The sequence below is a fragment of the Astyanax mexicanus genome, chromosome 3, assembly GCF_023375975.1.
Source record: "Astyanax mexicanus isolate ESR-SI-001 chromosome 3, AstMex3_surface, whole genome shotgun sequence".
Lineage (NCBI taxonomy): Eukaryota > Metazoa > Chordata > Actinopteri > Characiformes > Acestrorhamphidae > Astyanax > Astyanax mexicanus.
Window position 1 is genome coordinate 61,606,259 of NC_064410.1, and position 22,481 is coordinate 61,628,739.

A 22,481-nucleotide genomic window follows, 5' to 3' on the forward strand; every position below is an offset into this window, starting at 1 on the left:
GCCTCCACTACCAGACTCTGCAACATCTTCTTACACCAGGCAGTCAGACTCCTCAACACACAGAGCCTCCACTACCAGACTCTGCATCAGCTTCTTCCACCAGGCAGTTAGACTCCTCCACACACAGAGCCTCCACTACCAGACTCTGCAACATCTTCTTCCACCAGGCAGTCAGACTCCTCAACACAAAGAGCCTCAACTACCAGAATCTGCATCAGCTTCTTCCACCAGGCAGTCAGATTCCTCAACTAACTCACAGAGCCTCCACTACCAGACTCTGCATCAGCTTCTTCCACCAGGCAGTTAGACTCCTCAACACACAGAGCCTCCACTACCAGACTCTGCAACATCTTCTTCCACCAGGCAGTCAGACTCCTCAACACAAAGAGCCTCAACTACCAGAATCTGCATCAGCTTCTTCCACCAGGCAGTCTGACTCCTCAACACACAGAGCCTCCACTACCAGACTCTGCAACAGCTTCTTCCACCAGACAGTCAGACTCCTCAACACACAGAGCCTCCACTACCAGACTCTGCAACAGCTTATTCCACCAGGCAGTCAGACTCCTCAACACACAGACAGAGCCTCCACTACCAGACTCTGCATCAGCTCCTTCCACCAGACAGTCTGCCTCCTCAACACACAGAGCCTCCACTACCAGACTCTGCAACAGCTTATTCCACCAGGCAGTCAGACTCCTCAACAGACAGAGCCTCCACTACCAGACTTTGCAACAGCTTATTCCTCCAGGCATTTAGACTCCTTAACACGCAGAGCCTCCACTACCAGACTCTGCAACAGCTTCTTCCACCAGGCAGTCAGACTCCTCAACACACAGATTTTATCCATATTTCTGCACAAATAAAAGTATTCTACTTTTTGAAATAAAAAATAATAGTTTTATCAGTCAGTGATGGCTCTGCAGATAGAGCAGACTGAGTTATAGATGACAGAGTTGTGGGTTTGATACCCAACTTTGGCAAACTACCACTATTAGGCTCTTGGGCAAGGTGTTTATAATCCTCACCAGAAACCAGAAGAAACTGTTGAAGTTTTCATATTATTACACCGTGTGCATTTTTATCTCACACATTAATATTAATAGCACTAAATTCATATATAATTGAGTGTAACCTTGCCTCTGTACACAGCCTTCGGTGTTCTGAAACACTGTGTACAATAGAGCGGTTCAGAAATAAGCCGGAGGATCTAATTATGTAGTCAGATATGACTCAGCCCGGAGTCAGAGCTCGGTCCACAGCGGGTCGCTGTGAGAGGAAGACAGCTCTCGTGATGATCCACAACACGGCAGATGATCTCCACTCAGGTGAGCACGGATTTGGCCGAGGCGAGGGGGAGTCCTGCCAAAAAGCGCTAATAACAAATAATGAGTCTAATTGGTTAATGATCCGTAAATGCCATCGGAGGCGGCAGCAGGTATTTCAACACAGCTTCAGACAGGAAGGGCCACCGGGAACGCTGTCCTACACCTCAGAGCCGACCGGACCAAACACGGATTACACCAAACCCTGCTGAGATACAGCCTGTCAGAGCTGCAGAGAGAGAGAGAGACAGACAGAGAGAGAGACAGAATAATAGAGAGAGAGAGAGAGAGAGCAGGGGTCTCTACAGGAAGATGCCCTATTGCAGAGCCACCTGTGAGAAGTCTAATGTCAATGCAGCCATCTGACAGTCAAACAGTGGGTCATCCTCTATCTCAGCACACGCAATCATTACTTAAAGGAGAACTCTGGTGTAAAATGGACTTTTGTTGTAGTAAAACATGATAAAATTTCTTACCTTTGGTGAATAGCACACCTCCGTTCTCCCACAGCGTTCAGAGATCCAGAAATTTTAACAGTTTGTCCAAACACCCTTCAGACTGGGAGACACAGGGCATAATTTACCCTGATAAATCACTTTTTACATCGTTATCCAGCTCAAAGTAGCTCCACACCTCCTTGCTAGAATCCGGAGAGCCCTGACATTTAAAACGAGCCATTAATAACTTAAAAAGTGCAGAAGAAGCGTATTAAAAAACACTGTTTACATCTTATAACGCTAGCTTCAGCTCAGAGTGCCACCATTACTGTACTGATAACGATATAGACAAAGGAGGCAGGCTATGCGGAGTCTATATATATATATATATATATATATATATATATATATATATATATATGTCTATGCCATTATCAGTACAGCGATGGTGGCGCTCTGAGCTGAAGCTAGCGTTATGTAAACAGAGGTTTTTAATAAGCTTCTTGTGCACTTTTTAATGTCTCATTTTAAATGTCAGGGCTCTCCAGTTTCTACCAAGGAGGTGTGGAGCTACTTTGAGCTGAATAACGGTGTGAAAAGTGATTTATCAGGGTAAATTATGCCCCATATCACCCAGTCTGAAGGGTGCAGAAGAAGCTTATTAAAAAACACTGTTTACATCCCATAATGCTAACTTTAGCTCTGTGTGCCGCTAATACTGAACTGAAAATAACGCAGACATATATATATACATAGACTCCGCATAGCCTGCCTCCTTTGTCTATATAATTTTCAGTACAGTGATGGCGGCACTCGGAGCTCAAGCTAGTGTTATGGGATGTAAACCGAGGTTTTAATAGCCTTCTTCTGCAATTTTTAAGTTATTAATGCCTCGTATCTATCTATCTATCTATCTATCTATCTATCTATCTATCTATCTATCTATCTATCTATCTATCTATCTATCTATCTATCTATCTATCTATCTATCTATCTATCTATCTATCAGCCTAAAGGGTGTTTAGACAAACTGTTAGCATTTCTGGATCTCTGAACGCTGTGGGAGAGTGGAGGTGTGCTATTCATCAAAGATAAGAACTTTTTCTATCATGTTTTACTACAACAAAAGTCCATTTTACACCGGAGATCTCCTTTAACTTACAGCATCACTACAGCAACTTCCTGATTAATCATCTTCAGAACTCTGTTCCTCATCTGATTCTTCTGTAGGCATTGAGTCAGAGAGTCATTGTTGCCAAATTTGCAACCAGAGACTGCAGAGTAATCCCGAGACCAAGATTTGTGTCTCAGACTAAAGGACCAGCAGTAGAGCAGATTTAAGTGTAATATCCCAACAATCCCAAAAGTGCAGTTCATGTACTTTAATCCCAATCCGTTTACATTTACATCCAAACTTACATCAGTTTACAGAACCGGAGCTCAGCTCTGTTTACTCTGCTGATCACTGAGATGAAACGAAGCTACTACACTCCAGTATAACCCACAAGTGCTATGAGGGATCAGCATGCACTTGTGATCACTAAAAGAAAATGTCATATTTTACGGCGCATCATATTATAAGGAGCACTTTCAACGAAAGCCTATTCTCTGGTCTATGTTCATACATAAGGTGCACCGGATTATAAGGCACATTTTAAGTAACACTAGAAAGGAACAAGGATGTCGCCATTTTTTCCTTCTAATTCAGCAGTTCTTGTCACTGGGGGTTAAGTGAACAAAACTATAATTCTTAAAAGAAATTATTTCAAAGTCAAACGCGCGCTGGATGTTAATCTACACAGATTTATCTCCTGAAGCACTTTGTGTATTTGCAGTAAGCTTAGATTTCCAATGTTTTCAACATCGTGTTAATCTAGCAGCACTTAGTATTTTTCACACTATAAGGTGCACTTAAAATTCTTTAATTTAGCCCAAAATCAAAAGGGCACTTTATAATCCAATGCTTCTTACGTGTGAATTTTACCAATCAGGTATTAGGGAGCAGTGAAGCCACTATGTTGAAGTACAGAGTTATACAGGAGTTTTTAGTGAAGTTTCTCCAGCACCAAGGCTGGAGCAGTATTAGCGTTAGCAGCTAACCACAGCACTAGCTCCTCCGCTATTCAGAGGCAAGCATGTTGGTCTGTAGTCTGCATGTTTACTGTGTTAAAAAAAGATTCAAGCGCTTTATTCACCCAAATAAACAGATTTCAGGAGATAAATCTGTGTAAATTAGCATCCAGCACTCGTTTGATTTTAAAAGAATTTAGATGGAAGAACCATTTATAGGAGAAATAAATAATGGAAATGGAATATAGTTGGGGCTGTTTTGCCATTGAAAAAAGATGGGAAGGGCATAGCTATACAGATCTACACATTATACTGCAACCAGCCAGCAGAGGCGCCAGACCTGCGGTGGCTTCAGTTTTAACAGATTTAATGCTGTCTATGTTTATGTAGGGTTATTGGTTTTATCCACGTAGAAGGCTGTAGGGTATGGAGCTCTATAATATATCTCATCCTGACGTTAGATGGATGTGCTGATGAGAAACCACAGTGAGGAACCCACAGTAACAGAAGGTTCAAGGGCATTGTAGAACGTTCTCTGAGACCAACATGGGGCCAGCTCCACTTTCCACAGCTATAACAAGTTTAATGTCCTCCAGCGCTTGAAAAATACCCTCTGCCTCCCTCGTTCACTCGCCCGCTCCCTCACCGGGGCCGGCCATATGGTTAGTGAGCATCTCGGCTCCAGGAGCTCACCTGAACTTCATGGTTAACTCATTACTGACACAGTGAAGGACACACAAACCTATACTGTACACTGCATCACATACCAGCATTACATTATAACCATCTATCTGTTTCTACACACATTATATTTAGCCATAGTGTTGCTAAGTGGTTAGTGCTAGTGCTAGATTGTTGCTGTGGTATCGTAGGTGGTGGCTATGGTGTATAAGTGATTGCTATACTATCCCAGTAAAGTATCTCAGGTGGTTTCTTTTCTATAGTGTATTTATTGTTGCTTATTGGTTGATATGTTGTCTTAGGTGGTTGCTCAGGTATTGCTCAGGTGTTGCCAAGTGTAAATCCCTCAGTACAGGTAGGAACTGCACAATACTGCTCGTGATTAGGTAGGTAGAAGTATAGATACTAGTGTTTAAAAGACGTCTGTAGAAGATTTTACTCTTTAAGTAATTGCACTGGTTTAAAACTACTAAAAGTATAAAAAAGTAAAAGTAATGTAAGGGGACAAAATAAAGCCATTAAGGACAAAAGCTTAGGCCACACCCACAGAGTCTCTATAGTCCCCCCCCCCCCCCCCCCCAAAAAAAAAAACACATTTTCCTAAAAGCTATACTTCACTTTTAGTACCAATTAGTACTTTTGACAGTGCTGTAAGTGTGCCAAATACTGCTGGAAAATGAAATCTGCATCTCCTTCTGCTGACAACTTTTATGAAGATGCGTATTTCATTTTCCAGCAGGACTTGGAACACTGCCCACACTTAATGGCTTAATTGTTTTTCCTTACATTAATTTTACTTTAATACTTTAAAACCAGTTTTAAAACCAGTACTTTTACTCTTTTACTTAAAGAGTAAAAAGATTGAGTTGATACTTCAACTTCTACAGAAGTATTTTAAACTCTGAGGATGCAGATTTCATTTTCCAGCAGGACTTGGCACACTGCCCACACTGCCAAAAGTACCAATTGGTCTTATTTATATAATATTCTAATTTTCTGAGACACTGATTTTTGGGTTTTCATTGGCTGTAAGCCAAAATCAAAAACAATAATAAGAAATAAACGCTTAAAATAGATCACTCTGTGTGTAATACATCTATATAATATATGAGTTTTACATTTTGAACTGATTTACTGAAATAAAGTAACTTTTCAATGATATATATATATTTTTTTGATGCACTAATATATATACACACACATCACACCTCACCCGACCGAAAGAGCTCTGCGCTGAGTAGAATCGAACACCAAACTAAAGTAAAATGATGATTAAAAGTGATTAAACATGATAAACACAGCTGTACAGGTGAGCAGAGAAGTATTGGGATGTACAGTACCTCTTGGTCCAGGTGTCGTAACTGTCCTCTGGTCTCTTCAGCTTTAGCTGCGAGCTCTGCAGTGCTGATCTGTAGGATTTCTGAGAAAGTGGGGAATATAGAAATTAAATGCACTTTATAAATGTTGTATAAAGTATTAATAAACCTGTTATTAGTCATTAATTATCAGTCATATTGTTAGTTAGTACTGAGAGATAACATAGATGTGCTTAAGTGCAGTATCTTACTTTGGGGTACATGTTACATCATAATCGTGCATTTTCACCTATTTTTAGACACCTTTTTACATTAACACCAAGAAATGTGCTTTATTTATACCTGAAGACACTTCAAATAAAAAACAAATGGAGAAACCATCAATATACACTACCAGTCAAAAGTTTAGACACAGCTTCAATTGAGTGTTTTTCATTATTTTAAAATGTTCTGCATTGTAGGTTAATACTAAAGTCATCCAAACTATGAGCAAAAACATATGGAATTAATTAGTGCAAAATGTTTTATATTTTACTCTTGCTTAGATGATCAGTTTTGAACATCTCTGCTGGATTTTCTCAGTCAGCTTTATGAGGTAGAGTCACCTGGAATTCAGGCTTTCAGTTAACAGCTGTGCTGAACTCATCAAGAGTTAATTACTTGAATTTCTTGTCTCTTAATAAAGTGTTTGAGAGCATCAGTTAAAGTAAAGTAGTGAAGAGGTAGAGTTACAGGTATACAGTGAATAGTGAATATTTGAGTAATGTTCGAATCCAGATTATGAGAAGCTACAACTACTCAACTAAGATCAGTCAATCCAAAAAGAAGAATTACAAGAACTTTGAAATTATCCTCAAGTGCAGTCACCACAAAAAACCTCAAAAACATCATAATGATGAAACTGGCACTTATCAGGACCAGCCTCAGAAACTGCAAGTTAACAGCTCCCCAGATAAGAGCATCTAAATGCTTCTTCACAGAGTATTTTGGTTTGTTTAACACTGTTTTTAAGTTACTTATGTGTTCTGGATCACTTCACTATTCATTTACTATGTAGGAAAATACGACAGAAATGGAGATATGTGCTATTGGAGATATGTTGATATGGTGTTGCCAATGATTGCTACAGCATCTCAGTCTCTCAGGTGGTTTCTACAGTATATTGCTGCTTATTGGTTACGAAGGTGTTGCTAGGTAGTTGCACAATGTTTCTCCAAGCTTCCAAACACTCACCTGATTTGCTGGTGTTTGTGGTGGTTGAGCTGGTGTTCTGATGGCCGGGTGAGAATGGGAATGCTGTGGGTTGTTCTGTTCCTTCACTAGCTTCCGTCCCATCAACAACCCTAAACATGAACATACACACAGTCATCAACAGAAATCCAGATTCATCATACCAGGCTGTGTTTCTCCAGGCTTTAGCTGTCCTGTGTCTGTTAGTCTGTGTCCACTGCAGCCTCAGCTTTCTGTTCTTGGCTGAAAGTGGAAGTGGAAGCTGAAGATGACATGTCTCTCCAAACCATCACTGATCATCAGTAAATTTTACATTTCATTTGTAAACTAAGGGAGCAGATTCTGGAGGAAGAGTGGAGAGACACACAGTCCAAACTGCTCGAGGTCTAGTGTGAAGTTTCCACCAATCAGTGATGGTTTGGAGAGACATGTCATCTGCTGGTGTTGATCCACTGTGTTTTATTATCAAGTCTAAAGTCAGTGCAGTTTTGTTTTCCCACAAAATCTTACAGCACTTTATAATAAATCTCTCTGTGTGTTTAATACATCTATATAATATACCAGTTTTAATGATATTCTAATTGTTTGAGATCCACTAATAAATTATATATAATGTGGGATAGTTGCCTGACCTTAGTGCTAAAGGTTGTAAATGTAAGTTACCCCTTTCTCTGCAGCAGAGAGCTAACAGTAGATGTTGTAGCTGTTCTAGAAATACTTAAACCAGTGAAACCAAACCAGCTACTAAATGACTAAGATCATATTTTTAATAGAGAAGCTTATAAACGTGCCTTAGTTGACCACTTACTTTTTGTCAGTAAAAGAAGCATAATTACATTACATTTGGCAGACGCTTTTGTCCAAAGCGACTTACAATAATGAAGTATAAAAGTAATAGGAATTAAGATAACCCATTTTTAGATAGGGCTTAAAGGAGGTCAAAGGGAAATAAAGGGATAGAGATGTAATGGGGGGAGAGCAGTAGCTCTCCAGCCCAGAAGGTAGAAGGACCCAAGTGCAGAGCAGCAGATCTCAAAGCAGGTAAACCCAAGAAAAAAGGAAAAATAGCAATAATAAATGATTGATATATATATATTAATAGGATATTTAATTCTATATATACATATGTGTATATATATATATATATTAATAGGATATTTAATAAATATATATATATATATATATCTATATATAAATATATAATTCTTATTATTCAACCCCACCCCACGTGGGGATCGAACCCGGGCTGTCGCGGTCACGGCCCAACGCTCTAACCGCTGCACCAGCGAGCGGATTGGGACGCGGCCGCTTTAATTACCCTTTAGAACAGCCTCCGAAAGGGGCGGAGCAACCGAAACGGGCGGAGAATAAAACGTGCGGAAAACAAAACAAACCGGAAAACGGGCGGACAAACACAAAATGGCGCCGAGCGCGAGTGAGGGAGAAACAGAGGATCGCCTGGGAAGCGAGGCTGCCCCTTATTTTCGGGGAGGAAAAGGAACAACTTCCCAACTAAAACAAAAGGTAGGACTCTTGGTGCTTGTGGGTGAACTGCGGTTTCGCCGGGGGGGAGGAAGGGGGAACCGCGGGGAGCCAAACAAAGAGAGTCAGCGCGCTGCCGCTGCTACACACACACACACACAGACAGACACACACAGGCTTGAGGGGAGGGGAGCACACTGCTCTAGCCTCACCAGACTCGAAAGAGAGAAAATGAAAATTAAAGAGGAGACGAGGAAACAGCGGTGCTGCTCGCCTCGCTCACAGAAAGGTTGGTCGCGGCACTTGCCGTAGATAGTAAGAGAAAAGAGCCGAGGCTCGCTCGAAAAACGGGCATAGATTCGCTCTCACGAGCTTCAAAGATCCAGCGCCGAGTGGCTAGTTGGCGTTGCTTATAAGCTGTTGAAAGCAGGTGTTGATAATTAGCCAATTAACCCTCGGCGCTGGCCTGGCGCGCCCTCCGATGCCCTGGAGGACGCCTCGATCGGGCACCAGCCCTTACAGGACCCCCCCTCCGAGGGGCGGCACCCGACGGCCCTAAACCCGCCGCACGGTCTCGCCGAAAAGCCCTGACCAGTTCCGGGTCCAAGATGTGGCGAGCTGGTACCCAGGATCGCTCCTCCGGCCCGTACCCCTCCCAGTCCACCAGATACTGGAGACCACCGCGCACCCTTCGGGAGTCCAGGAGCCGGCGGACGGTGTAGGCGGGGCCACCACCAATGGTACGGGGACCCGGGGGAGCAGCCGGACCCAAGGAACAGAGGTAGGGCTTAAGGCGGGACACGTGAAAGGTCGGATGGATCCTTTTAAGGGCAGGTGGCAGGGCAAGCTGGTACGCAACCGGATTGATCCGACGGAGGATCTTAAAGGGTCCCAGGTAGCGTGGGGCCAATTTGCGTGAGGTACCACGCAACGGGATGTCTTTGGCCGACAACCAGACGCGTTGACCGACGCGATAAGAGGGGGCGGGTCGCCACCTCCTGTCTGCGTGGTGCTTCTGGGCCACCCTGGCAGACAAGAGGGCAGCCCGGGCCTTCCTCCAGGCTCGACGGCAACGGCGGACTGTTTGGTCGGCCGAGGAGACTCCCGTGACCGTCTCCTGTCCCGGGAAAGCAGGCGGAGCATACCCAAACTGGCACTCAAAGGGAGACATCCCCAGAGATGAGTGCCAGAGAGTGTTATGGGCATACTCCGCCCACTTCAGCTGCTCAGACCAGGTGGACGGAGCCGAAGAGACCAGGCAGCGGAGGGTCCGTTCTAGGTCCTGGTTGACCCTCTCTGTCTGGCCGTTGGACTGGGGGTGAAACCCGGAGGATAAGCTGACTTCTGCCCCCAGCAAACGGCAGAAGGCACCCCAGAACCGACTGGTGAAGTGTGCTCCACGGTCTGACACAATGTCAGAAGGTGGTCCGTGGATACGGACCACCTGGTCGAGCACTACCTCGGCTGTCCCCTGTGCGCTAGGGAGCTTGGGCAAGGCTACAAAGCGTGCAGCCTTGGAAAACCTGTCCACTATGACTAATATCACGGTGTTGCCCCGAGATGGGGGCAGTCCCGTGATAAAGTCTAGGGACAGGTGGGACCAGGGACGCAAGGGGACTGCCAGAGGGTGCAGCAGACCCGTGGGTTTGGTTCTGGGGTCCTTGTTTTGCGCGCATGTCGCACAGGCGGTCACGTGTTTGCGCACGTCCTGTTCCATGCGGGGCCACCAGAACTGACGCCGCAAAAGCTCGAGCGTACGTGTGACCCCTGGATGAGCAGCCTGAGGTGAAGAATGCCCCCAGGTGAGCACCCGTCCCCTGAGGGATGCAGGTACGAACTCCCGGCCAGGAGGTCCATCTCCCGGACCTGGATCAGTCTCTTGGGCTTGCCTCACGGCATCCAAGAGACCCCACCGAAGGGGTGCCAGGATTCTGGCTGGAGGCACAATGGTGGAGGGACTGCCCGGAAGTGGGAGGGGCTCCCACTGGCGAGAGAGGGCATCTGGTTTGACGTTCTTCGACCCGGGACGGTATGACAAAGTAAAGTCAAACCGGGTGAAGAACAACCCCCATCTGGCCTGGCGTGGGTTCAGGCGCTTGGCCTGCTGAATGTATGCCAGATTTTTGTGGTCCGTCCAGACCAGAAAGGGGTGTTCTGCACCCTCAAGCCAGTGCCTCCACTCCTCCAGGGCAAGTTTCACCGCCAGGAGTTCCCGATCTCCTACGTCGTACCTCTGCTCCGCAGGGGTTAGACGGTGTGAGTAGTAGGCGCATGGGTGCAGTCGGCCATCCGGTCCTGCCCGCTGGGACAAGACCGCACCCACGCCTACTTCAGAGGCGTCCACCTCCACGACAAACGGGAGTCCGGGGTCAGGCAGTCGAAGAACAGGAGCTCTGGTCAATAGATGCTTGATAGCATCAAACGCTTCCTGGGCTTCTGTGGACCAGCTGAACCGCCCCGACGTCTTCCTCGTCAGAGCGGTTAGCGGGGCAGCCACAGTGCTAAAATTCCTCACAAACCTTCGGAAGAAGTTAGCAAAGCCCAGGAAGCGCTGGACCAGGCGCACAGATGTGGGCTGGGGCCAGTTCTCAACTGCCTTGACCTTGGTGGGGTCCATGCGCAGAGTGTTATGGGACACAACAAAGCCCAGAAACGAGATGGTCTGCGCATGGAACTCGGACTTCTCCAGTTTGACGTAGAGGTGGTTCTCCAGAAGTAGTTGGAGAACCCGTCGGACATGGGTAACGTGTTCGTCCACCGAGCGACTGTATATCAGAATATCGTCCAAGTAGACGAACACGTACCGGTCCAACGCCTCCCGGAGCACCTCGTTGATATACCCCTGGAAGACAGAGGGGGCGTTCATCAACCCGAACGGCATCACCAGGTACTCATAGTGCCCGGACGGGGTGATGAACGCCGTCTTCCATTCGTCACCCGCCCTTATTCTAACCAGGTTGTAGGCACTGCGCAGGTCCAGTTTGGTAAATATGGTGGCCTGCTGCAGTGCCTCAAAGGCGGATGACATCAGGGGTAGGGGGTAACGGTTTTTTACCGTGATTTTGTTGAGACCCCTGTAATCTATGCAGGGCCTCAGCCCGCCATCCTTCTTGCCTACAAAAAAGAACCCGGCGCCAGCTGGGGAGGAAGAAGGTCGGATAAATCCCAAGGCAAGGGCCTCCTGGATGTACTCCTCCATCGCCCGGCGCTCAGGGCCTGAGAGAGAGAACAACCTTCCCCTGGGGGGACTAGTTCCCGGGAGAAGGTCAATAGCCATGTCGCAGGGGCGATGGGGGGGCAGGATTTGGGCCTTCTGCTTACTAAAGACCTCCCGGAGGTCTAGGTAATCAGAGGGTACCCGGGAAGGGTCAGGGCCCCTGGAATCAGGGTCCGCACCCTTGGAAGCCCTGGGAGGTTGGAGGCAGGACGATCGACAGGCTGACCCCCATGCTACCACCGAACGGGACAGCCAGTCAACATGGGGGTTATGTCTCTGGAGCCAAGGAAAGCCCAAGATCAGCTGCAAATCGGGAGCACTGATAACATACAGTGTGATCTGCTCAGAGTGTGACCCGACTCGCAGCATGACAGGGCGTGTTTGGTGAGTTACCTCCCCTGGCTCCAGGGAGCGCCCGTCGATCGCCGCTATTGGTAAGGGCTTCCCTAGGGGTACTAGCGGCAAGGCGAGCCTTCTGGCCAAGGTGGCATCTAGAAAGTTGCCTGCTGCTCCTGAATCAAGGAAGGCGGGGAGGCGGGCCTCAGAACGCCCACACCCCAGTGTGGCATTGAGGAACACTCCCGTAGTGCGAGGGGACCCTGGCCGGTCCGTCAGGGGGCCCTCTTCCCCTAACGGACGTTGGGGTTTAACGCCAGCTCGGGACAGGTGGCACGCTGGTGCCCTGGAGCCCCGCAGTAGAGGCACCTCCCTTCACGCATACGTGCCTCGCGTTCTTGACGGGGAAGGCGAGTGTGCCCCAACTGCATGGGCTGGACCCCGTGGTCAGGTGGGCCCTCGGTGGCCCCTGATGGCCCACTACCCGAGAATTGGCCACGAGGCCCCCGGGGGGTGGTACCTGAGCCCCGCACCTTGCGCCTCTCCCTCAAGCGGTTGTCCAGCCTCTGGGTGAGCTCAATGAGGTCGTCAAGGGATGCTGGAGTATCACGATGAGCAAGCTCATCCTTGAGTTCCTCATTGAGCCCATGGTGGAACGCGCTTGCCAGAGCGCTGGGGTTCCACCCGCTTTCAGCCGAGAGCGTGCGAAACTCTATGGCGTACTCTGACACCGACCTCCTACCCTGTCGTAGGTTTAGGAGGCGGGTCCCCGCCTCCTCTCCTCGGACTGGAAGGTCGAACGTCCGCATGAGGGCTGCCGCGAATAGTTCAGCGGTAGCGCAGACGTCCGGTTGGTGTTCCCACACCGGGGTGGCCCACGCCAATGCCCTTCCAGAGAGGAGGGAGACGATGTACGCCACTTTAGCACGCTCCGACTGGAAGCGGGACGGCTGAAGCTCAAAAGCAAGGGAGCACTGCAGTAGAAACCCCCTGCAGCCTCCCGGCTCACCCTCGTACCGCACCGGGGGCGGTAGTGGGGGCTCCACTCGAGGCCCCACAGAGGGTGCGGCAGCGGCTGGGTGTTCAAGATGAGGGGACTCAGGCCCAGGCTGGGCTGGCTGTGCGGGTGGGGGTGGATTCGGGGCAAGCACAGCCGTCAGGCCCTGCAGCTGGGCCAGGATCTGCTGCAGGACCTGCTCATGTCGCCCAATGACAGCCCCCTGGTTGCCCAGGGCGAGCTTAACCTGCTCGAGATCCGACTGCTCTGCTGGATCCATGGTTGGGCTGGATCTTTCTGTAATGGGGGGAGAGCAGTAGCTCTCCAGCCCAGAAGGTAGAAGGACCCAAGTGCAGAGCAGCAGATCTCAAAGCAGGTAAACCCAAGAAAAAAGGAAAAATAGCAATAATAAATGATTGATATATATATATTAATAGGATATTTAATTCTATATATACATATGTGTATATATATATATATTAATAGGATATTTAATAAATATATATATATTATATATATATATCTATATATAAATATATAATTCTTATTATTCAACCCCACCCCACGTGGGGATCGAACCCGGGCTGTCGCGGTCACGGCCCAACGCTCTAACCGCTGCACCAGCGAGCGGATTGGGACGCGGCCGCTTTAATTACCCTTTAGAACAGCCTCCGAAAGGGGCGGAGCAACCGAAACGGGCGGAGAATAAAACGTGCGGAAAACAAAACAAACCGGAAAACGGGCGGACAAACACAAAATGGCGCCGAGCGCGAGTGAGGGAGAAACAGAGGATCGCCTGGGAAGCGAGGCTGCCCCTTATTTTTGGGGAGGAAAAGGAACAACTTCCCAACTAAAACAAAAGGTAGGACTCTTGGTGCTTGTGGGTGAACTGCGGTTTCGCCGGGGGGGAGGAAGGGGGAACCGCGGGGAGCCAAACAAAGAGAGTCAGCGCGCTGCCGCTGCTACACACACACACACACAGACAGACACACACAGGCTTGAGGGGAGGGGAGCACACTGCTCTAGCCTCACCAGACTCGAAAGAGAGAAAATGAAAATTAAAGAGGAGACGAGGAAACAGCGGTGCTGCTCGCCTCGCTCACAGAAAGGTTGGTCGCGGCACTTGCCGTAGATAGTAAGAGAAAAGAGCCGAGGCTCGCTCGAAAAACGGGCATAGATTCGCTCTCACGAGCTTCAAAGATCCAGCGCCGAGTGGCTAGTTGGCGTTGCTTATAAGCTGTTGAAAGCAGGTGTTGATAATTAGCCAATTAACCCTCGGCGCTGGCCTGGCGCGCCCTCCGATGCCCTGGAGGACGCCTCGATCGGGCACCAGCCCTTACAGAGAAGTGAAGGAGGGGAAGAAGGAAATGGGGTTAGAAGTAGTTAGTGTGTTAGAGGTGTTAGGAGAGTAAGTGCTCTTTGAAGAGCTCTGTCTTCAGGAGTTTATTAAAGATAGTGAGAGATTCTCCTGATCTGGTAGTAGAAGGTAGTTAGTTAGAGGTGTTAGGAGAGTAAGTGCTCTTTGAAGAGCTCTGTCTTCAGGAGTTTATTAAAGATAGTGAGAGATTCTCCTGATCTGGTAGTAGAAGGTAGTTAGTTAGAGGTGTTAAGAGAGTAAGTGCTCTTTGAAGAGCTCTGTCTTCAGGAGTTTATTAAAGATAGTGAGAGATTCTCCTGATCTGGTAGTAGAAGGTAGTTTGTTCCACCATTGGGGAACTCTGTATGAGAACAGTCTGGATAATAAAGCATGTGCACAGTGAGTAATCTTGCTAAAGTTTGCAGTTGTGTGTGTGTACATACAGGGGTTGGACAATGGAACTGAAACACCTGGTTTTAGAGCACAATAATTGATTGTGGTGACGGACAGTTCTGGTGGAAACAGGAGAGTTGAGGTGCACATTGAATTCGGCAGGGATTTGATCAGCCGTGGTTTTATGTTTTTTTGGATACAATCCGGGTTGGCACCCGAACATCCCTTTCAGACAGCTTCCTCTTACAGCGTCCACAGTTAATCCTGTTGGATGTGGTTGGTTCTTCTTAGTGGTATGCTGACATTACCCTGGATACCGTGGCTTTTGATGCATCACTTGCTGTCTTGGTCACAGATGCGCCAGCAAGACGTGCACCAACAATTTGTCCTCTTTTGAACTCTGGTATGTCACCCATAATGTAATAGTGTGCATTGCAATATTTAGAGCAGAACTGTGCTCTTACCCTGCTAATTGAACCTTCAATTTAGCCATGAAACCTCCCACACTAAAATGACAGGTGTTTAAGTTTCATTCTCCAACACCTGTGTATAAGTGTACCTGGGACTGAGGTTAGAGGGATCTGGATTGATCACTGCAGTCTGCTGGATTTGGAGCTTCTTGTCGTGTCTGTGTTCAGTTTCCTCATCCACCGCCTGCAGATACAGGATCTGATCCTCGTCTTCCTCCTCCTGCTGCTCCGCTATGGGCGGGTAACACTGCACCACGCCTCCATTACCTCTTCCTGACCCCTAGGATTAGACCAACATAGACAAGAAATCTAACCAAACTGAACTGTTTGAATTTTTGCACCAGGAGTAAAGCAGCATAAAGTTATCCAAAAGCAGTGTGTAAGACTGGTGGAGGAGAACATGATGCCAAGATGCATGAAAACATCTGTGATTAAAAAACAGGGTTATTCCACCAAATATTGATTTCTGAACTCTTAAAACTTTATTATTTGAGGTCTGAAAGCTTTGTGTCTTTTTTGTTATTTCAGCCATTTCTCATTTTCTGTAAATAAATGCTCTAAATGAGAATATTTTTATTTGGAATTTGGGAGAAATGTTGTCTGTAGTTTATAGAATAAAACAACAATGTTTATTTTACTCAAACATAAACCTATAAATAGCAAAATCAGAGAAACTGATTCAGAAATGATTTGTTATTGCTTTTTTATCATACTTACATTTTTCAGATTTAAAACACATTTTAATATCATACAAAGATAACCTGAGTAAATAAAAAAAATCAGTTTTTAAATTCAAATCAACCTGACCCTGTGTAAAAAGAGAATTGGATATTCAGTCAAAACTCAAAAGTAAAAACATTTTTTACTTACAATATTAAATTGAGCCTCTAAAACTAAAATTAGTAAATTATCTGAAGGGAATGAGGAGCCATAAGAGACGCCCATCCCTCCATCCCTCCATCCGTCCACTCGTCCTCCCCCTGATCTGTATTTATAACTGATTAATTACTGTAAAGTGTTCTCCTGCTCTAATTTGGTCATTTTCACTGCTGAATAATTGAGGCTCGCTCACACTGTAATTGACAGAGCGGCAGTTCCTCATAGCAGTCACTCAACCACAACTTCAATTATCTCTCTATCGCTTCCCTCTCTCTCTCTTTTTCTACACACATCCCTCGCTCCACACCCAGCCTCCTCCTCCTCCTCCCTCGCTCCTCCCTCCATCATTACGACTTCAGGCATGGAGAAACAGCCGGCTAAAGAGAACACTGATTCTCTTCATCGTCATCATCACCACCATCATCATCACTCTCTCTATCTCTCTCTCTCTCTCTTTCTATCCCTCTCTCTCTCTCTCTCCTCCGTTCTGGTTGCTGTAGTGCTCTTAGCCTCCCCTCGTTAGGCAAATGAGGTGAGAGATGGATCATCATTAAGGAAATGAGCCTGGAGCTATTATGGTCTGCACACCATTGTTAGCCTAAAAGTGGAGGAATGATTGACAGGAGATGTAAGGACGCACCTGTGTGTCGATGGCCTTGCTGGATAACCTGGATATTACCTGTGAAAAGAAGAACACAACACACACACACACACACACACACACACATAAACACAAACACAAACACAGTTTACCTCCGTATTGTTTTTTCATTGATTGTGACTGAGCCCCAAAAACTGAACCCTCGTAAAAAAAGGTAGATTAAAGTATACTAATCATTATTATTATGTTATTGTGCACTAAAGTGTTTTCTTGTGGCCACTTTATTAATCAGTATATTTAAAAGAGTGCTAAAATGGAAGCAGCAGCCTGTCACTCACACAGACACAGAGACAGCGCTGTGTATCTACTTCTTGTCTCAAGAATCCAAACATTGCAACATGACGTGTTTGATTTAACTGCCTTAAGTGACATCACACGTCCTGCGCTGTAAATGTTGACTATGCTTAAACCATTGCGCATTTCTAGCGCAAAAAAACGGGCCAAAGAGTCTAAAAGTGGAGAGAGTGCGCATTTCTAGCGCAAAAAAACGGGCCAAAGAGTCTAAAAGTGGAGAGAGTGCGCGTTTCTAGCGCAGAAAAACAGGGTAAAAGAGTCTAAAAGCGGAGAGAGTGCTCAGTTGTAGCGCAGAAAAACGGGCCAAAGAGTCTAAAAGCGGAGAGAGTGCTCAGTTGTAGCGCAGAAAAAGGGCAAATGAGTCTAACAGTTGTCGTAATTAAGGAGTTTAATATTAAGAGACATCATGAAATGAAACATCAATTTGAAAAATCTTAGTTTACACAACACTGTCAAAGATAAATAAAGATAGTAAGTCAAGTAAAATGGTGTGTAAATGAAATAATCAGAAAAATGTATTATTTAAAGTGGTATATTTCATTATTTGTTTTATTACAGAGTCTGTGGCCCGTGACTTCAAATATATTTCTCCTTCTGGCCCCCAACAAAAAAAGTTTGGACACCCCTGACTTAAACGGTATAACGTGCAGCCCTAGTGCAGTGGATAACACCACCGCCTGCCAGTGAGCTACCATGTGGGAAACTGGGGTTCAATGCTGCGCTACACCAGTAAGAGTCCTTAGGCAAGACTCCTAACACTACATTGGCCCACTTCTGTAATAGGAATAACCTTATAAGTTGTTCTGGATAAAAGGATCAGCTAAATGCCGTAAATTTAATGTAAATGTACTAAGCTAACTTAAGAGGAAATTCGAAAACTGTGAAATGCAATATATTAAATAATGTATTTTAAAACGTACTTTCAAAACCTTTAAGAGAGATATTTTAGACCCTGTAAGACATTAAAGGTCTCATTCCATCGTCTCTAGTGTGAATGAATGCCATGTGAGCTGTTTTTTGTGAAAAAAAAAAAGTGATCCGATATAATGCTGCTTTAGTCCGGTGGAGGAGTGGACGAAAAAAAAAAAATAGGATATTGGCTCTTGCTCATGAATATTCATACATGCAAACATATCGCCTTTGATTGGCTAACAGCACTGCGAGGCAGCGAGATGGATAAAACAGTTGTTTTACATGTTTTAAAATAGACATTTTTACACTAATAACAGTCTTTGCATTGTCATATGTTACTTTACAACATGTGTAATGATGCCCTGCTATCCACCGGAGATCCTATTTAAACCTATAGTTACTTACATACAGAAGTGGGTAGTCCAGGTGCACAAAGTTAAAATCCACTTTTTACTTTTAACAAGTGTAAACAGAACTGTTCTAAACATACACCTACCTATCTCAATTGTACTTTGCTGGTGGTGTTTTTCCTCCATAGACTAATTCTAATTATTTGTTCTTAGCTCTGAATTACTGGTAAAGAAGAAGACACCTTTAAAGCTCTGCAGATACACTGATACTGCCATACTTATAAAATACTGCACTCCAACAACGGTATTTTTTTTTAATTCCCTACCCTTTAAAAAGTGCTTCAATCAGCTCTGACGTCAATCCAGTCAGTGTTCAGCTCTATTCCAGGACTGAGAACAAACTACAGGACGTTGTTATATTCAGCTGAGCTCAGCACTCGGTCTCTCGGGTCTCCTCTACAGCGGCCGGACCACCGAGAGCTTTATAACCCCATTACAGCTGGAGGAATCGTACAGGCCTACAGTAAGATCACACTGACGAAATGTGACAGGACTTCACCAGACCAACTCCCACAGCAGGACATTTTTAGACCTTCATTAACTGGACATGTCTGTTTAGAAAAGTGCTGCTCTCAGCAGTTCCTCGTACTGGTTTACAGCGTAAACTGTGAAACATCACACACACTGGAGCTACAGAAAGTATCATCCACTCGTCGTTCAGACAGCTTTACTTACTGTATATTTTATTTTATCAAGTTTTTCTTTCATTTTGTTCTCTCTTTGTTCTTCTGCACAAATTGCACATTTTGTCCAGTACACTGATCGTTTCTATGCATTGCTTGTTTGAAATATAGTTAAAATTGTTATTTTCACTGCATTTTCATATTTCACATTTATTATCAGGATATTAACAGCTACTATTGTACAATACTGCACAGAATTGCTTCAGTCATATTGCACACTGCAGAAATGTTCTGCACCTTTACCCTATAAACAGTTCTTTTTACGCTAGTTTTTACTTTCTGGCCCTGGACTACCCACCTCTGTGTGTAATTAACTATAGGTTTAAATAGGGTCTCCGGTGGATTTTGCATTTTAAAGAGACTCTAAGACTAGGTCAGTATAGGCTGAACTGCATTTAGCAGCTCATTATTACACATGTTTTAATGTAACATATGACATTACAAAGACTGTAATTAGTGTAAAAATGTCTTTATTTTAAAACATTTCTAACTGTTGCCCATCTCATCTTGCTGCCTCCTGGTGTTGCAGTGCTGTTAGCCAATCAGAGGCGATGTGTTTGCATGTATGAATACTCATGAGCATAGTCTTCAACCACCAAAAATGTTATCACAGATATGCAAACTCATTACATCCAAAGATAGTACTATTTCACTTCAGACTGAATTAATACAATATAAAATCCTTCACAGAATTCACATTACAGGATCCATAACTTTACTTTAACTTTAACGGATGGGACTCTGTCACAGTAATGCATGTCCACATTGCCCGGCTGTCATAGACGATTACTACCATGCCTTTAGATTTGTCCTCCAATGATGTGTTTTTGAATAAGCTATCAGATATTATAGGACTTGTCATCCCTCTCGGTCCTATTTTAGCTCTTCTAAATGACTTTTCTTCATTTACAGCACACAATCATCTTAAAGCATTTATTTTAATATCATTAACCATTGCAAAAAAAAAGTAATACTGTTGAACTGGAAAGACAGAATTAAAACTTCAATTAAACATTGGCTTAATCTCCTTACAGATCATTGCAACTTGGAGAGACTTTCAGCCAATCTTAGAAAATATATATTAGATCATTTGAGGAAGCCTGGTCACTTTTCTTACTATATATTGAGAGCTGACTGCTTGTTTTGGTAACACTTTACTTGGATGGTCCATTTTATGGCCTTGTTGATGCTCAACTGACATTCCAGTAACACTGAATTGAATGTCCATTAAATTGAACTTAACCCTATGTTGAATGTAAATTATTCAAAATAGAACCTAACACTAACATTAACCCTTAATCAACCCTAAAAAAATCTAATCCTACACCTAACCCTAACCCTAACCTTAACCTAAGTTTAAAATCTAACTCTAAACCCAATCCTAAAATATTAAGATAAGCGTTTGGATTAGAGTTGAATGTAGGGTTTTATTCAATAGAGAATCATTTACTTTCACCTTTTAGTTCATTTGCATTTAATAGACATGCAGTTGAATGTCAGTTGAGCATCAAAGAGGCCATCAAATGGACCATCCAAGTAAAGTGTTACCCTTGTTTTTTTTATATATATTTTATATTTTTTTTGTGTGAATCTTGTCATTGTTTTATTGTTTTTTCTTTTTTTCCCTCTCTCTCTCTTTTCTCCCTCCTCTTCCTTCTGTGTTTGTATATGTGCATCTATAAATAAAAAAAAAAGAATATTCATGAGCAAGAGCTGAAATCCTATCGTTTCTCCCCGTCCACTTCTCCACCGGACTAAAGCAGTGTTATACAGGATCACCTGAGCACTTTTTTCACAAAATAACAGAGCACATGGCATTCATTCATGCTAGAGACACAACTAGACACAAATAAATGAACAAACAAAGGAATGACGCTTTTAATATCCAGCACATCAGAGCAGATCCTCCAGATACTTTTTTTTTTAGTTTTTTTGTGAGTACCTGTATCAGCAGTGAGCTCCCTGTACCATTCCTCACGCTGGGTCTTAAGTAGGTCTGTGCTACGCTGTAGACAGTAGCAGTAATTATTATCCTCAGTTCCACAGAGCGGCCAGGAGCACTCAATCACAGTGTAAATCTCCCAGCGTGCCTCTCAGCGTGCAATCTCTCGCTGATGAAAAAGCTTTTCAAGGAGAGCCCAGCAGCCCCGAGTACAGGCATTAAATACAGTAATGGAGGACTCGCTCAGACCGAGCACAGCACTTTAACCTGCTCTTTAATTGGTTTGAAGCAAATCGGGAACAGAAATAACACATTTACCCTATTTATCAGTTTTCTTCTATTGGCACAGAAATAACATTACAGTCTCACTCTACTGTAGGGAGGTAGAGGTAGGTCACATGGTTACAGGCAGCCAGGGGCGTAGCAGCAAATTCTGGGCCCTGTACACCCTCTATGTTAATGGGCCCCTATCCATGCCAGTAAACAAAGGAAAGTGAGCGAAAAAAAAATCAGGATTTTCATGGGCCCCTCTCCCTACTCGGGCCCTGGGTAGTCAGGTCCACTTTTCCCCCCACTACCACGCCCATGCAGGCAGCCACTCATATTCCCTCCTTTTCCAAAAGGAGTTGAGATGACGACACTTATCTGTGACCAATAAAATGGCCCCTGACCTATATCTGTGTATACATACACACAGAATTTAAAAATGTTGAATAAAAAACATGGCTGAAAATCTTTATTGTAATTGTAATATAAATGATCAAAAACATATTGAAGTAAATCTGCTACTGTCAAAAAATAATGAATAAAAATCATACATTTGGGAATTTTCGCTACAGTTGTATAGTTTTTTATGTTAGATCAGTAAAAGGAACTAACCCGTATCTTTCTATCTATCTTTTCTATCTAGCTTTCTTCTACATACCTACCTACCTACTCTACCTGTCTACCTACCTATCTACATACCTACCTACCTACTCTACCTGTCTACCTACCTATCTACATACCTACCTACCTACCTACCTGCCTACCTATCTATATACCTACTTATCTATCTACCTATCTACCTACAGTACCTACCTACAAAACTACCTACCTACCTACTTACCTACCTATCTATATACCTACTTATCTATCTACCTATCTACCTACAGTACCTACCTATCGAACTACCTACCTACCTACCTACCTGCCTACCTACCTACCTACCTACCTACTCTATCTATCTACCTACCTATCTATATACCTACTTATCTACCTACCTATCTACCAAAGTACATACCTACCTACACACCTACCTACCTACTCTACCTATCTACCTACCTTTCTACACACCTAGACATTTGTTAGAGGTAAAAAAAATACAGGAAAGGGTATTTTTATGTAGAA

The 22,481-nt window shown here is 44.5% G+C and overlaps 1 protein-coding gene across 1 annotated transcript in view; it reads right to left on the bottom strand.

Moving 5' to 3' along the window:
- kcnh8 (potassium voltage-gated channel, subfamily H (eag-related), member 8) overlaps window positions 1–22,481 on the bottom strand; it is a 167,551-nt gene that overhangs the window by 22,579 nt on the left and 122,491 nt on the right. Inside the window, exons 12-15 of the mRNA XM_049476012.1 lie at window positions 16,831–16,869; window positions 15,401–15,591; window positions 7,063–7,172; window positions 5,854–5,933 (exon numbers count right to left, since the gene is read on the bottom strand). Of these exons, the coding sequence (XP_049331969.1) occupies window positions 5,854–5,933; window positions 7,063–7,172; window positions 15,401–15,591; window positions 16,831–16,869 (420 nt within the window). The remainder of the gene's footprint in view (window positions 1–5,853; window positions 5,934–7,062; window positions 7,173–15,400; window positions 15,592–16,830; window positions 16,870–22,481) is intronic.